This window comes from Pungitius pungitius, chromosome 3, assembly GCF_949316345.1.
Source record: "Pungitius pungitius chromosome 3, fPunPun2.1, whole genome shotgun sequence".
Classification (NCBI taxonomy): Eukaryota; Metazoa; Chordata; class Actinopteri; order Perciformes; family Gasterosteidae; genus Pungitius; species Pungitius pungitius.
In genome coordinates this window covers 4,240,776-4,256,049 of record NC_084902.1, presented here as the reverse complement: position 1 = coordinate 4,256,049, position 15,274 = coordinate 4,240,776, and the positions used below count along the sequence as shown (strand labels likewise).

General features: G+C 47.2%; 1 protein-coding gene across 1 annotated transcript; it reads left to right on the top strand.

Moving 5' to 3' along the window:
• The first annotated feature begins 129 nt into the window (after positions 1 to 129).
• On the top strand, positions 130 to 15,273 carry LOC119210095 (mitochondrial intermediate peptidase-like). The gene is made up of 19 exons (XM_037459743.2): positions 130 to 576; positions 708 to 881; positions 992 to 1,080; positions 1,158 to 1,244; positions 1,373 to 1,436; positions 1,531 to 1,713; positions 2,091 to 2,247; positions 2,336 to 2,384; positions 2,938 to 2,998; positions 3,152 to 3,204; positions 4,827 to 4,980; positions 5,055 to 5,132; positions 5,227 to 5,434; positions 5,991 to 6,100; positions 6,224 to 6,298; positions 6,542 to 6,658; positions 9,038 to 9,159; positions 9,599 to 9,672; positions 14,976 to 15,273. The coding sequence occupies exons 1-19, from the start codon at positions 430 to 432 to the stop codon at positions 15,074 to 15,076; spliced, it is 2,103 nt and encodes a 700-aa protein (XP_037315640.1). The 5' UTR covers positions 130 to 429; the 3' UTR covers positions 15,077 to 15,273.
• The last annotated feature ends 1 nt before the right edge of the window (position 15,274 follows it).

Genomic DNA, 15,274 nt, shown 5'->3' with positions numbered 1-15,274 from the left:
AGTTATCAACATTTTACGAATCAAACACGATTACGCATGTGAGATATGTTGTCTTAATATTCCGTCTGGTATGAAGATGGGTTTGGAATATATAACGTTATATATATTAGTAAAAATAAATCACGAAAATACCACCTGCTACAGTCAGCCTGGGTTTGGCAGATAGTCACTGAGCTAACATGTGAGCAGTTTGTCTTTACTGGTAACGTTACGCTTCTTAACACGTTACAACAATCCAGTTAGTCTTGAACTAAAGGCAAGCGGTTAGAATATATTAACGAACATCAGTCTTTCACATCTCCGGCTTTTGAAAACAGGCTAACGTTTGACGGTTTAACATAATTAGCATGTCCTCTGTCAGTCACTGTCGGCACCACAAGTCTCAGTAGGCATCTGCGGGGCAGCAGGTAACTCGACTTACAGCACGACATGTCCGCGTGCAAAAGCTTACTTCACTTTGTCAAGCACCGGAGCTTGTGGACGCACGTTCGGAGAAATGTCACGACGTGGTCGCCCGTCGGAGCTGCTTTCAATGCCAAACATCACAAACGACTCAACGTGTTGGAGAAAAATGTGGTTCGTATTTGCCTCAAACATTTGATTTGACACACCGCTACATATGATATAACGTGGGAGACATCAGACGTCATTTGTGTGTGTGTGTGTGTGTGTGTGTGTGTGTGTGTTTGTGTGACCTCTGGCTGCAGGGTTTGTTTGGGGTGCCAGAGCTCAGCTGTCCTGCAGGCTTCCAGGCTGCCACAGAAACCGCTCTGAAGGACTCCCAGCGCCTGGTGGAAAGAGCCTGCTCCGGTCCTCCCGGGGTCCAGACGGTCGAGTCTTTCGACCAACTCTCGGATGCTTTGTGCAAAGTGGCTGATCTGGTGAGTTCAACGCCTAAAAATGTCCCCTGTGCATGTCTGGACACTTTTGCTGTTAAATGCATTAAATGTTTCGGGGTGGGGGTTCTGTGCCGTTTTTAATTCTTTTGCAGGCGGACTTTGTTAAAGTGGCCCATCCAGATCCGGCGTTTCGCGAGGCCGCAGAGAAGGCCTGCATAGAGATCGGCACGGTCGTGGAGAAGTAAGGGCCACCTTGAGGAAAAAAAAAAGACTCCGATCTAAAAGAATACGTGTACAATATGAATGAATTTGTTTCAGGCTGAACACCAATGTTGATCTGTGCAAGAGCCTAAAAATATTGCTGGACAACCCGGAGATTGTGGCTCAGCTGGACCCTGATACGAGGTAATTTTACTGTGCTCTCATTGTCTGGATGAAGGATTGATTGTTCACCTCTTTCCATTCCATTGATGTCTATTGATAATATCCTGTTGTACGATGGTAAGTTGTTGATGGATTTCTGCCTTTTCCAGACGAGTGGCGGAGCTGTTCTTGTTCGACTTTGAAATCAGTGGAATTCATCTGGATGACAAACTGGTGAGATGGTCAAACTATGCAACAAGTAATCGAGAATACCTTCATGTAATATTCAATGGCGTTAACCTGAACTTTGCGGCTTCTTTCTCTGCAGAGGAAAGAGGCGGTGGCCCTCCACGTGAAGCTGTTGGATCTGAACAACGAGTTTCTGTTCGGCTCCCACCAGCCGAACAGAATCGCGAGGTCGGCCATTCCCGAACATCTGCACGTGCACTTTGCAGACGAAGGAAGCTTCATTCAAGTTGGGGGATTACACGCAGATTCCCCCGACGACTTGGTAAGTGCTTCTTTGGCTTCGGGTCATCAGAGAGCGGTTCTCCCCTTTGCTCAGCAGGTGGCACTGTTGGCATGAATTAGAATAAGGGCATTATCCGATAGTCAATATTTTCCTGACTAATTATGAAACAAAAGCTTTCTAAGCATTTTCTAATAAAATATTGGCTCCTTCTCTCTTCATGTTTCTAACTTCAAAATTAAAGATTTTATTTTTAATACTTTTAGATCGTTATGTTTTAAGTTACAAGAATAGTTATTGATGTTAACAGTTCTTCTCTAACCTCGATATCACAATGTCTCTCATGAAGGAGTAACTAACTACAACAATCCTCTACATATGACCGTGCAAACAGCTGATTTCTTCTCTTCCACCTGTAGGTGCGAGAAATCGCCTACAGGATCTTCCTCTACCCGAATGCAGATTTGATGGCGTGCCTGGAGGAGCTGCTGAAGTGCAGACACAAGCTGGCCACTCTGGTGGGCTACGAGTCGTACGGACACCGAGCCCTAAAGGGAACGATGGCCAAGACGCCAGGTGGAACACACGCTGTTTATCTGAGTTGCGGTTGTAGTGCGTTTGGCGACCATTGGCTGACATGCTTCACGTGTATTTCTGTTTGTAGAGACGGTGATGAGCTTTCTTCAGCTGTTAACAGACAAGCTGTCAGACAGGTACGCTCTACTCTCTCAAGAGGTCAATGCTGCTCCATGCTTCTGTTTTTTCACATTTCCCATCCTTATTTAATATACTGTGTCATTCAGGACTGTTTAGCCGATGCTCATCGTTAACTATAAGTTGAGTCCATATCATCTGATGATCCACGGACACATTTGCTTTATTTATTGTTAGTTCTTCTTATTTTCACTGTTGATTCTGATAATAGAGTGTCTTCAATAAGCAGCAGCTTTGGTCTACCCCCTCTCGCCTGCTCACGTTAATAGATATTTTTTTTAAGAAAGTCCCTCACATGGACTCGGTCTACGTCGCCTTCGGTAATCCCCAACAGCCCCAAAATATGCAGTCAGGTGCACCTGAGTGTCTAAATCACCCTCAAGTACAAGTGTGAGCCGGTCCAGGGTGTTTCCCTGCCTTCAGCCAAGTGCATGCTGGGATAGGCCCCCCTCCCGCCCCCAGCCTTTGACCCTGAGCAGAGATAAATGGTTAAAGACTGGAATGAAGGCCGCAAGGCAATGAGCTCTGAGCTGTTTCTCTTTTATCTCACAGAACGGCCAAAGACTTCACGATGCTGACGAACATGAAGAAAAAACTCAACCCTCAAAATTCTGTCAGTATATTTCCCTTTATCTGTATTCACCAGTATTCTGATTGGCTTAAAGCTGTTGGCTTCCAGATACCTTTTTTTGTATCTATTGGATACAGAGCTATGATTCAGTGTATTTCTTTTCTTGGTGTGATATTGAGAGTAAATGTTTCACAGGAGCTGATGCCGTGGGATCATCCGTACCTCAGTGGTGTCTTGCGTGCCGAAAGGTGAGCAGCATCTTATGAGCCTTACTTTTTTTTTTTTTTTTAACCTCATTTGATCAAGTCATCCTGGTCAGTATCTTTTTTTTTGTTGTAATTCCATATCCCCGAGGTGGGAAAGGTTTTGGGGTTTGTCTTCAGGTGTTATAAAAGTCCTCGATTTAGAAAGAGAACACAGACCACTCGCACACCTCTGCCCTTACACCGATATGATCTGGTGTAACGTCCCTCTTCAGCCTCCCTGGGTCTTTTTTTTTCGGCTTTGAACCTGTGGCATTTTGGGGATTTTTTGTTTAGGCCTCAAATCCCAGTGTTTTTGCATACATTACATGTCATTTAGCTGCAGCTTTTATCCAGCGCGACTTTTTAACCCGTGGTTTTTACATTTTGCCCGGGGGGCTCAGCATTACATTCCACACATTACTGTGGTCAAATTATGTTTCAGTTTCTTCTCCTATTTCTTACTCTTTGACTTTGATGAACAATGCACCAGAAGTCCATAGTAGTGATTAAATTCAATTAAAGAATAAATTGCATGTATTTTTCCATAAAACATGCTTTTGTTGTGTATGTGTTTTTTAATTTTTTTTTTTTTAAACTGGCTGCACCTTTAATTTTAAAAACTAAACAATAAAAAAAAATGATAAAAGTCTTCAGCTACATGTTGTCCTCCAGCAAAACAAATTAAATAGTGTACCTGAGGGAGATGCTGAACTGTTACTGTTAATCTGCTTTTATAAAAGCCAAACGTTCCGGTTTGTTCTGACTTTGTAAAAAGAGGGTCTCCTGACACGCATCTGGATCACTTAAATTCCAACGTGTCAGCTGCCTCTGTTACCAACAGCTGCTTTTAAGTTCTAATAGGTTTCATCTTGTTCCCTTTTTGTTAGAAAGATCCAGTACAGAGATCAGGGCAACTTAGACAGCGGGGGATGGGGGAACAAAACGTGAGCGAGGACCTTTTTCGTCCACCAGGACGCTCGGTTTCTCACTTAAAGGGATCCCCATGAAGAGGCCACGTTGCCATCGAGCGTCTCGGACCTCGACCGAGTCCTCTGCTCTTAACGAACTGCACATTTCCCCCCGTGGCGTTCTCCGGAGGCGGATATCACCACGGGCCAGACGTTCTGCAGAGCTTCTAAACGCATCTTTATTGCGGTCGTTATTGATCCCTCGTGTGTCCTTTTGGATTTCAAGCAGCCAGCAAATGGCCTGCTTGAGCGTGTGTTTGAGGCCTGTTTCCAGGGCCTCTGAGGAGGATCAAGCGGATCTTCCCCCTGCGTCTCCAGTCTACTAATGAAATTCAGGATTGCATTAAAAAGTGCATTTCCCCCTCCTTCCGCGTACAATACTCAATACTCTGCCTCTCGTGCTTTTTCTCTCCTAACCGACCATTTTGTCCTCATCGCTGCTCGCCCATCAGTACCCCGTTTGGTGTTTGGTGTTTGCAGGCCGTGTTGAAATGATATCCAGATTGTGTGTGTGTGTGTGTGGAGTCTGTTACTCATCACCGATAACACAGTGGATGTGGTGTTGTGGTTTTGGTTGGTTGGTCTCTTATCTGGAACGCCTCGTTTATCCGGATCCGCCGGAAATAAAAATCCCCTTTTTTATTTGACTGGTGGCAGGTACAACATAGAGCCCAGTCTGTACAGTCCTTATTTGTCCCTGGGCGCCTGCATGGAGGGTCTGAACCACCTCTTCTGTGAGCTGTACGGCGTGTCCCTCGTGTCCGAACACGCCGGTGCCGGAGAGGTCTGGAGCGAGGACGTCCGCAAGCTGGTAAGAAAAATGTTATTGTCTGGAGTCCGTTCTGCTTCTCGTTGTGTGAGTCCAACGCGTTTGCGTGTTTGCAGGCTGTGGTACACGAGACGGAGGGGTTGATGGGACACATCTACTGTGACTTCTTCCAACGCAAGGACAAACCTCATCAGGTGTGCACACACAAATCTACAATGTCTTCACAGGTTTTTGACCTCTGGAAAGAAGCCTCAGTACTTTAAGGTGTTTTTTTTTTTTCTCCATCAGGACTGTCACTTCACCATCCGTGGTGGCCGCCAGTGCCAGGAAACGGGTCGGTACCAGCTCCCGGTCGTGGTGCTGATGCTGAGTTTGCCCCACCCGACCAAGAGGGCCCCCACCTTGCTCACCCCCGGCATGATGGAGAACCTCTTCCACGAGATGGGACACGCCATGCACTCCATGCTGGGACGCACGCGCTACCAGCATGTGACCGGTGAGCACCGACGGGACACTTTGATTGGCCGGCCGGGCCCCTTCCGCGGAGACGGCGACGGACCACGCACGGCGCCGGATGATGCACATGTGTTGTTCAAACAGCTGGATTGAAAGCGCAGGGTGACTCTCGAGAGCGTGAGCCCAGAGGTGCGCCTCAGATTGCGCTTGGCGAGTCAAGCTGTCATTCAATCCCGTTCCTCCTGTCGGATGAAGATGATGGATTTCCTCTCCCGTAATTCAAGATCCCCAAAACTATTAATTTGACACCAACAACAGCATCCATTCCATGCACTTCAGTCTGCTCCTGTGACGGACACCGTGTTTACAGCTGTTTAGACATGCTACTTTTATTGTAATCGTGTCTGAACCTCCATATCTGATTTTCTTTTCTTTTTTTTTTAACTTGATGTTGTGACATCTGTCGATGGTTAAAATGAAGCACGGCGCTGAGCACGTTGCATCCGTGTCATTGGTCCAATCCGGACTGATTTGGCTCTTTTTGTTTGAATGTTTCTTGTATGCAACCTGTGACATCCTCTCCCCCCCCCCCCCAGGAACCAGATGTGCGACTGACTTCGCCGAAGTCCCGTCCATCCTCATGGAGTACTTTGCCACCGACTACAGAGTCGTCAGCCGGTTTGCGCGCCACTACGAAACCGGACAGGTAACCCCTTAACCCTCGGGGGGCGAAGGTCATTTCAGCCACACACACACACACAAAAAAAAAGGTGATACTTTCCACCAACACATCTGGATTCATCCTCTTTACTGTCTGGTGTCTCCTCAGCCTCTCCCGGAGACGATGGTGGCTCGCCTGTGTGAGTCGAAGAAGGTGTGCGGCGCCGCGGACACACAACTGCAGGTGGAATGATGACCTCACGCACACACACACACATTAGAATAATATAGGACTTTAGGTGAATGCTCTCAGAAAGTTTAAGGACAGCTGGTTAGGGATTTACTTAAGTCTTCTTAAACTTCTTAGATATTAAAAAACCTGCTCCACTGTTCCATGGAAACTTTATTGCTTTCTTTTATCACGTTTGTACAAGCTGATCGTAGGAACTGAATTATTCTTTTTTTTTTTTTGGTCTTTCCTGTGCAGATTTTCTACGCCGTCTTGGACCAGCTCTACCACAGCCGGCCCCAGAACCGCAGCACCACAGACATCCTGAAGGAGACGCAGCAGAAGTTCTACGGCTTGCCTTACGCGCCCAACACGGTGCGTGGATCCGTCTTTCTGTGACGCGCATCGCACCTTCTTTGACTCCCTCTGATGTTGCGTGTTGGAGATCGATTGCAGTCTCTTAGGTTTGATCATCTGGGGAAAGGTCTTTCCTTTCTCTCTGGTTCTGTGTCTTTTACCGAGGCACCGCAGCGTTTAAGGGATTAAAGCCTTTCATTTTTTTGAAGCCCTGATAAAGTAACAAAGCGGAGGCAGACTCTGAATGAGAATGATCCCTCGGGGGAAATATTTGAAACTCTTCCTCTCGGGCCCTTGAATGACGAAAAGCTCTCGATTTCCCCACTTCTGCAGCTGTGGGCACGGAGGCAGAGGTCATAATTTAGCCAGGAATGACTTACTCTGTAATTACGTGGGGTGCCATCAGGAATAGAGATTACAGCACTGCTTTACATTCTCTCGGAGCTCGTCCTCCCGCTTTGTAGCCCCCCCCCCCCCCCCCCCCTCCACAGTTGAAACATCTAACAGACACCTCGCCCCCGCTAACCGCGGCGGGATCGCGTTCCCTCGTCTGAACGCTGGGAGCGCTTCAGGTTTCTCGGGTTGGATCATCGTTGGATCAGAGCGAGTGAAAACTGATTTGTTTGGACACTCCGATGAGGTTTCCATGGCTACAAGGGCACTTTTGAGTGACTAATGGGCCAAGGGGAGCACAGGTTCTAAACACCAGGGCGACGCTGACATGTGCGTAGTTTATGGAGCAGGGCGATCGTCTCCCCGCCGCGGATCAGCTGCGAGTAACACGGACCACATGCTCGCCCCTTGAGCCCAAGATAATATTTGGAAATAGGTTTTCACAAGGCAAGATGTTCTGCTCGCTGTGTTGACGTTTCCTTAATCTGCAAATCTTGGCTTGAATTTTTCACGATCGCCTCTTTTTTTTCCATTAAAGAAAGGCACACTTGAGCACATTTAATCCTCACTTTCCGGTAAAAAAGGTGAATGCTCCACAAGCGGAACGCCGCGAGGCGACTTTCGAAACGGAACAAAGCGCGTCTTTTATGTCACTTACAAGCGGGGCGGCGTTAAAAGGCCTTTTTGGATGAAAAGGAAACGCCCCTCGCGTGTCGTCCTCTTGCACCGAGACGAATCCTCTAATGTGAGACGCTGGGGAAACGCAAAGCCAGGTGTGGAAGATTAAAAATCGCATTAATGCCACGTATGAAGTGTTGTCAAGCGGGATAGCTCAGACTTTTTAAAAGGTTATTTCACTTTATTTATGGTGATATGCAGTATTTGAAGGTTTTATTCTGTGGAAGGTTGACTTTTGGTGATGTTGTTCCAGTTTCCTAGTGGTATGTGGCGGTTTTGCAGAACCCCCCCCCCCCCCCCTGTCGGTATAATCCCAAACGGAGGATTATTTCTTTATAATGTACGGAATGCTTTTTTTACAGTCTGGATCTCAACCAGGCTGCTTTAGCTGCTATTTTTAAATGAACAATGGGTTGAAAAGACTTGTCTCGTGCTGATGAGCGCAGAGAGAACTGTAACCCGACCCCCCCCTCTCCTCAGCTCTTTAGAGTTTTGTCTCCCCTTTGCTTCAGTGTTTTGTTACTGCGCCATCGTGATGTTTGCCATCAGCTTAACGCCGTTCGGCCCTCTTTTGTGTTCCCTTCTTTAAAAAGACAAATTCAATAAACCTGAGTAACGACGTCTCGATGCGTAAAGTGCACCAAAGCCACGAAGTGGCCTCACGCCGGACTCATCATCACCACGTTGGGTCATTTGTGAATAGGCGCGTGAGGCGTGTACTTTTATTTTTCACCATTCTGAATCATAAACATGTTCCAAGTGGGGTGGGGGGGTGGGGGGGCGGGGGGGCATCTGCTCTGTGTTATGATTTTGTTGACTGTGGCAGCTGCTGTTTGAGTGTTTGCCAGCCGAATTCCCCCCGTGTCCCTGAGATCATAAAGGGCTTGTCTTTATAGATATGAGAAGGGCCACACACACACACACACACACACACACACCCACAACCTAGTGTGAGAAGGGGGCTTTTTTTTCCTTCTAGGAATTTCCATGTGTCCCTTTTCAAAGAATAGACAGGATGTGATTTTTTTTTAAACTTTTTTTTTATGGCGGGCTGTTGGAGGAAAAGGTGTAATTCCAACACTATTATTGCCTCGGTAAAGAGGAGAGATTGTTGTTTTTTTTCTGTTACTGGATCTTCTCTCTTTATGAGCAGAAACGTCCTCCTCGGCCCCCACTGATCGTTCATTGATTCCATCAGACGTCTGCTGCCCGTGGGGTTGCGTCACATCTTGTGGAAGTCGAACCTGTTGACGCTCAGGTTATTTTAAGATGTCCTGGCTTCATTTGTTTGTTTGTTTTTTTTGTTTGTTTTTCTTTCCTCCTTAGGCGTGGCAGCTGAGATTCAGCCACCTGATTGGCTACGGGGCCAAGTACTACTCCTACCTCATGTCCCGCGCCGTGGCCTCCATGGTGTGGAAGCAGTGCTTCGTTCAGGACCCTTTAAACAGGTGAGACGCGCTTCAGACAACATGTCGCATTGAGCAGTGAACGGGGAGGAAACTGGTTCATTACCTGATTTAAACTGATTCTCGTGGCAAAAGAAATACAAGTAGTTGTAACATTATGGCAAGGACTCTTTTTTTTTTTTCATTAATAAATGAAAAGGAAAAGGATTGAAAATTAATGAATCTAAAAATGAATTTGACTGTGAAGCTTCTGACCCAAACAAGCAGGACCAAAGTTTTACAGAACCAAGAAGTAACAGTAAGAAAAATTATTGTATTCTAGTTTGATGGATTTAAAGTAATTTCATTTGATAGAAAAAAGAAAAAACTCTTTGACAAAAAGATTCCACTGAAATGCTTTTAGTTCCAGATCACCTGCGTGTCTTCCGGAGACTTCACCACTGCGTCTGTCTGTCTGTCTGTCTGTCTGTCTGTCTGTCAGGGACATGGGGGAGCGCTACCGCCGGCAGATGCTGGCCCACGGAGGCGCCAAGGAGCCCATGCTGATGGTGGAAGGTAGCTCACCTCGTCACCTTTTTTCCCCCCCCCCCGAAATGTTTGTTTGTGTTCTGAAGGCGGGAACATGCTTCTGCTTCTGCTTCTCAACTCATGGTTCAAAAAGGCCTGCGCGTGTCGCAAAGCATTTCACCTCCAGAACACCAGGAGCAAAACGGGTTTTTTTTGTTATCAGATACCGTTTTGCCCCGTGCATCGCACACTGCTGCTTTTCATCGCATTTTTTACATATTTGTCCCGTATTTTTCTCGACCCCCTCAACCGGCAAACCCACGTCTGCGGAGATCTGCGTCCACTAGTCCTCCAGTGACGGGTTGCATCAGTGGTCATGTTTACGGATTTCTTCCGGGAAAAAAAAAACTCTCTTCAAGCTGATTCATTCTCTCGTAGAAAATCTTTGTTTTAATAATGGCGGAATTATGCTATGAAACCGGAAATGTGAGACTCCGGAAAGGATGCAGTAGCGGACTCTTATTTCTGAGGTGACCCCAGAGCCTAAAGGTGCCACTCCCTCTGTTAGAAACACACAGTTTACTTACTGAAAGAGGAGTGGAGGGGGGGGGGTTGCAGCTTGTGTCATCCAACAGAAGCAGCTGTGAGTCCATTAGTCAGGTTGCAGGTTTATTATTATTTTTGTGTCACGTCTTTGCAGCTGCTGCCACAATGAGACCCATTAACTGACTTCACACACGTCCCAATGTTTCTGATCTGTTTCCCGGTCAGTAACCCGGGAGCACAGGCGGCCCTGCTGGGGGTGCAAATTGTTGAGACGCCTCTTTTTTTGGCAACCGCACGCACGCTCTTCGTAATAGTTCTGAGGTCAGTTACAGGATCTGTTTGAAAAAAGAAATCCTAAGTCAAATGATGCTGCCTTTTTTTTTTGGCACAGACAAAATCCAGAAGTCAGGAAATGCAGACATGGGTGATTACAGGTTTCCAAAATGGAACTGCTGACTCTGCAGTGATAAAACGTTCAACCTTGTGTTCAACCAACGCTTCTCGCAGACCAGGTGGTCTACAGACTGAAACCTCTCCACTACGGGACGGATCAACGGGAACAATGTCCTTCTGAAATTATCAAGTCCAGATTTGAGTTAATTGGGGACAAAAAATAACCCACTTCCTCCTGTGGCTCTCGACCTTCATCCTCCCCCCCCCACCCCACCCCCTCCCGTCCAGCAGTCACTGTGGCGCGTCTGGACTGGACAACGGGAGCCGAGGGATTAGTAATATCAGGTGACATTTGGGGAGCGTACTGTAAATCTCTTCCCCCGGAGGGGGGGCGGGGGGGGGGATCGCCTCCTCGCCCCTCCTTCAGATCGTCCCTTTGACAGCTTCTGGAATTCCAGCCGCCCCCCCCCCCCCCCCCCCAACAGATCAAACCCTTGAATGCTGTTGAACTGACAACATTTGCTTTGATGGCTCCCGTTTGAAGTGGGGGGGGGGGGAGAAGAAAAGTCATAGACCACGCAAGCAATCATTTCCTTTTCTTTTCTTTTTTTTTTCTGTTCCATGTCTGGAAAACCGCTCAAAGAGAAACCGTCCTCATATTTAAAAAAAAAAAAAAAAGGGGGGGACTCATCCAGCCGCCTCGGCATTTTGATGGCTACATGTGTCCTCATAATTTACCCCGAGATCATGAAAGCCGCGGTCAGAGTTCTGAAAGGACACGGCGCATGTGCTGAAACGTTTAGCTTTTCACTACTTCTCACTGTGGGGCTGAGAGGTTCAGAGCATCCATCTTGAATTCCTGCTGGGAATGGAAAACCATTTTGAGCAAGAACATAAAACCTTTTTATATATCAAATGCCGCGTTTAGGCCAGAAGAGAGAGGCTCCGGAGCCGACCCGGTTTCACATTGAAGACTCCTGGAAGTGGAGGCGTGTAACCAATCTGCCCCTCTTTGGACGGGAGAAGTGAGAGTGACCGACTGCACGGAGGAACCGCAGGACGCCGATCTCCTCCTTTGGGCCTTTGGGCAGCGATGGGAGACCATACGACTGCTGGCACCTTGTGATGTTCAGAGGAGACGTGAAGATGGTACCACCAGCATGTCAAGTACAGTCAGGTACTTGGTATGGGACAGGTTCAGGTTTTGGCCTGTTGATGATAATGGTGCTTGATGAGAACAGATGTGAACCTCTGGGTGGGAGTTGAGGAATTTAAGGGCATCACCTAAAGAGTGGGATATGTCCTCTGAAATAAAGAAGTACCCCAAAATCATCTGACCTAATTCACAAACAATGATATAAAAATCAAAGGTCCGAGGTACATTTGTTTCTCAGTTGCAATAATCCCATTTGGCGTTTGATCACGTTCCTGTGCGGGGGGGGGGGGCATGTTCTCACGTTGAAGGGTCTGTGTGCAAAGTTTAGAACGGTTGATCGCAGGTTTTTTTTCTTCCGTGAAGCCACTTGATCAACAAAGAGCCTCCCTGCTGTTTGTCGTCACCCTCGTCTCGCTCACTTTCTGGGCTCCGTCTTAAGTGCTGTTTGTAGCAAAAGCTTCCTGAACTTCAAAGGAGTAATTACAGAGCCCCCCCCCCCCCCTCCGAGCCGAGGTCTGCCTCTGGGTTGGACAGAAGGAGCCCGCTTTTCACACCGCGACGAAGAAAAAATAAAAAAAAGGGTTTACGAGCCGCGGCCCGAGCGGCTTCTGAGCTCTTAATAAGTGACTTGGAGCTCGGTTAGGAGCGCTTTATTCGTGCACCCGCAGAGTGCTGCTCGCCTGTGAGGCAGCTCAATCGGCCCATAAAAGTAACCAATTTAAATCGCGAAAGAAGTGAACGCCCATGTGGGACGGGGGCCCGAAACGCCAAGCCCCCTCATTTGGTTAATAAATAAACCCCTCCAACAATGCTGGTCCAGGAAGCCAGTCAAGAAATGTATTGCTAAATTGTAATTGTATTGAAAATTCCTACTTGACTAATGACCTCCCCCCCCAGAAACAAATGGGTGTAATGCTTTGTGAATCTGTTCTTAAGAGAATGTAGGTCAGCAGAAACTTGACCCCCATTTTCTAAAAAGAAAAAAAAAACCCAGAAACTGGGCGGTTCCTCGGATGTCTGCTGGTTTGAAGCAGCAGTAGCTGCAGGCTACCGGGTTTCCACCGAGCCCTCGTCCCCAGGGGGGTCATTAGCGAGGCTCCGTTTGACCCGATACCCATCGCCCACCACCCTCCGGAGTAAACAAGTGACCCCGTGGTGCCGGCGCTGCGTGTTCTCCTCCGAGAGATGCGGCCGTTTGTTTGCAGAACGCAGAAGTTTGATTACAGGAAACGCGGCGGCGAGGTCACCCCGAGGCGCGCGCAGCACAGCCCTGGTTTTTTCGGGTTTTGGCTGCGTGTCCACGGCGGTGTGGGGGGGGGGGTCACGGTTTCTGTAGAAAAAGGCCCAATACAATACAATTCGTGGGTTGGTGGCGGCGGGCCGCGGGGGTCGAGGGTCGCTCTCGTCTGTTTGACTTTTGAGTCCTTAAGTTCCAGATGGTGGAGAAGCACAGCTGCACCATAAACCCCTGTTCTGTCTCCTCCGCCTCGTGTGTGTGTGTGTGTGTGTGTGTGTGTGTGTGTGTGTGTGTGTGTGTGTGTGTGTGTGTGTGTGTGTGTGTGTGTGTGTGTGTGTGTGTGTGTGTGTGTGTGTGTGTGTGTGTGTGTGTGTGTGTGTGTGTGTGTGTGTGTGTGTGTGTGTCCTCGGATCAGATACTCCTGCTGCATGTTGTTATGACTTTGAGGTTATCTGTGCATTCCTCTCCCCGGGACGCGGGCTGGGAAAGGACTCGCTCTCTGTTTTGAGAGAACATGCCGCGCTGTGGTGAACCGATCTGACCTCTGACCTTTTGTGTGGAGTTTAGAAAATTCAAGGTGGATATTCAGGATTATTCAAATATCATCGATGTGTAATCTTTCCCTCGGTCTTGACCGACCGTAAACCAGCTCACAGAAATTCTGTTGGATTTTCACTATTTTTTCATTTCCAGAGAATTATCCCCCGACTCAGCATTTTCCCTCAGTATTTGTGCCAGTTCTTTATTATGTACAACATGTTATATGATGTCTTAAAATGTGTATTTTCTTTTTTTTACATTCCCCACAATATGACAATATTCTTGCATAAACTACAACCACTACTTTTTAATAGCATGCTTTAGATTATGAAAATGTTTACGGTGTTATTTCTTTTTATACTGGCGATAATGTGATTAGAATGAGAGAATATTCATGGCATGCTATATTATACATTCTTTATGAATTTTCTATGGCAAAGACTTCCATCTGGACACAAAGATCAGCAGATTAGAATTAGGTGGTGAGACCATAACTTATTATTATATCATTAACGTTAACGTTGCACATAAATCACTAAAAGGATAAAGACTTTGATGTAAACTGTAACTAGCAAAGCAGTTATTCTTGCTATGACTTGATTTACTGTGACTTTTTTTTTTTTCTTTCTTTTCTTTGCCTGACACACTATGAGCTGTGATCTCTTCCCATGACACACGTTCTGACATCCTTTCTGTTGCATAGTTCATCTGAAAGGTGCAGTGGAAACAAACCTTTTAATTATGACCGTCATTCGCGGTTGGAAGTCATCACTTTCATGTGGCTGCCTTGTTCCAAGGGATCCAGGGTCCTAAGGCCCCCCCCTCCCCCCCACCGTGTGTGCTGGTATCAGCTTGTAGTCTATGGGTGGGGAGGGACCCGCTGGTAACAGGTAATGATACAATACCTCAGTGGGTGCAAAGCGATGCTCAGCAGGCCGTTCAAAACGTGTGTGTGTGTGTGTGTGTGTGTGTGTGTGGGTGTGTGTGTGTGTGTGTGTGTGTGTGTGTGAGAGTTAGAGGTGACCCATGCAGGGGGGAGGGGGGGGGGGGTATTTACATTGGCAGCTACACAAGGGGAAATGAACTGACTTCAAAGCGGGCGTGCAGCTGAATTGTAAAGCAAGCGAGCGAGTCCTCCATGCATGAGCTGGTGGACAGCTTCTCAAAACACAGACCGATGTGTCTCCCCCCCCCCACACACACAAATCTGCACTGCAGGACTCGTTTGTGTGTGTGTGCGTGACCTTGTGGGTTTTGTTGAAGATGTTGAGGACTTTATGGCCGTGTCTTGCTGCACGCTCTGTCGGCCCCGTGGTCTCAGGTCTGTGAGAGAGAATCTGTGCCCGTTTACACAGAACGTATTCGAAGAACTAGAAGTACTACATGCTGTACTACATGCTGTATTTAAACTGTTCAGTAGACACACACACACACACACACAGACCTTTAAACCTGCGGTTTGTTGTCTCCGTGGGGCAGGGATGCTGCAGAGACAGCCCACCATGGAGGATTTTGTGGATGCGTTGGTGTCCGAGCTGAAGCCCAACTTTGAAACCTTCATCATGGACTCCGAAAGCTGAAGATCTCTCCGTCTCCATGGAAACTGACTCGGCTCTTTTGACAAGGCATCTTTACTTTGTCTGTAAATAAATATCGCCCGTCTCTCTTAAAGTCACATTGACTTGTTTTGATAAATTTGGTCAATTTTTGCTGTTAATATTAAATAATGTTAGAGTCGCGTCAAATTGCGTCTTAAATTCAAAAACTCCTTTTATAAT

What these genes read in the sequence shown, in the direction of transcription:
- LOC119210095 (XM_037459743.2), top strand. Translation starts at nt 430, where the DNA reads ATGTCCGCGTGCAAAAGCTTACTTCACTTTGTCAAGCACCGGAGCTTG. An exon ending in TGTGCAAAGTGGCTGATCTG is followed by an intron (nt 882 to 991) that starts GTGAGTTCAACG and finishes ATTCTTTTGCAG; the next exon opens with GCGGACTTTGTTAAAGTGGC. An exon ending in AACGATGGCCAAGACGCCAG is followed by an intron (nt 2,248 to 2,335) that starts GTGGAACACACG and finishes TTCTGTTTGTAG; the next exon opens with AGACGGTGATGAGCTTTCTT.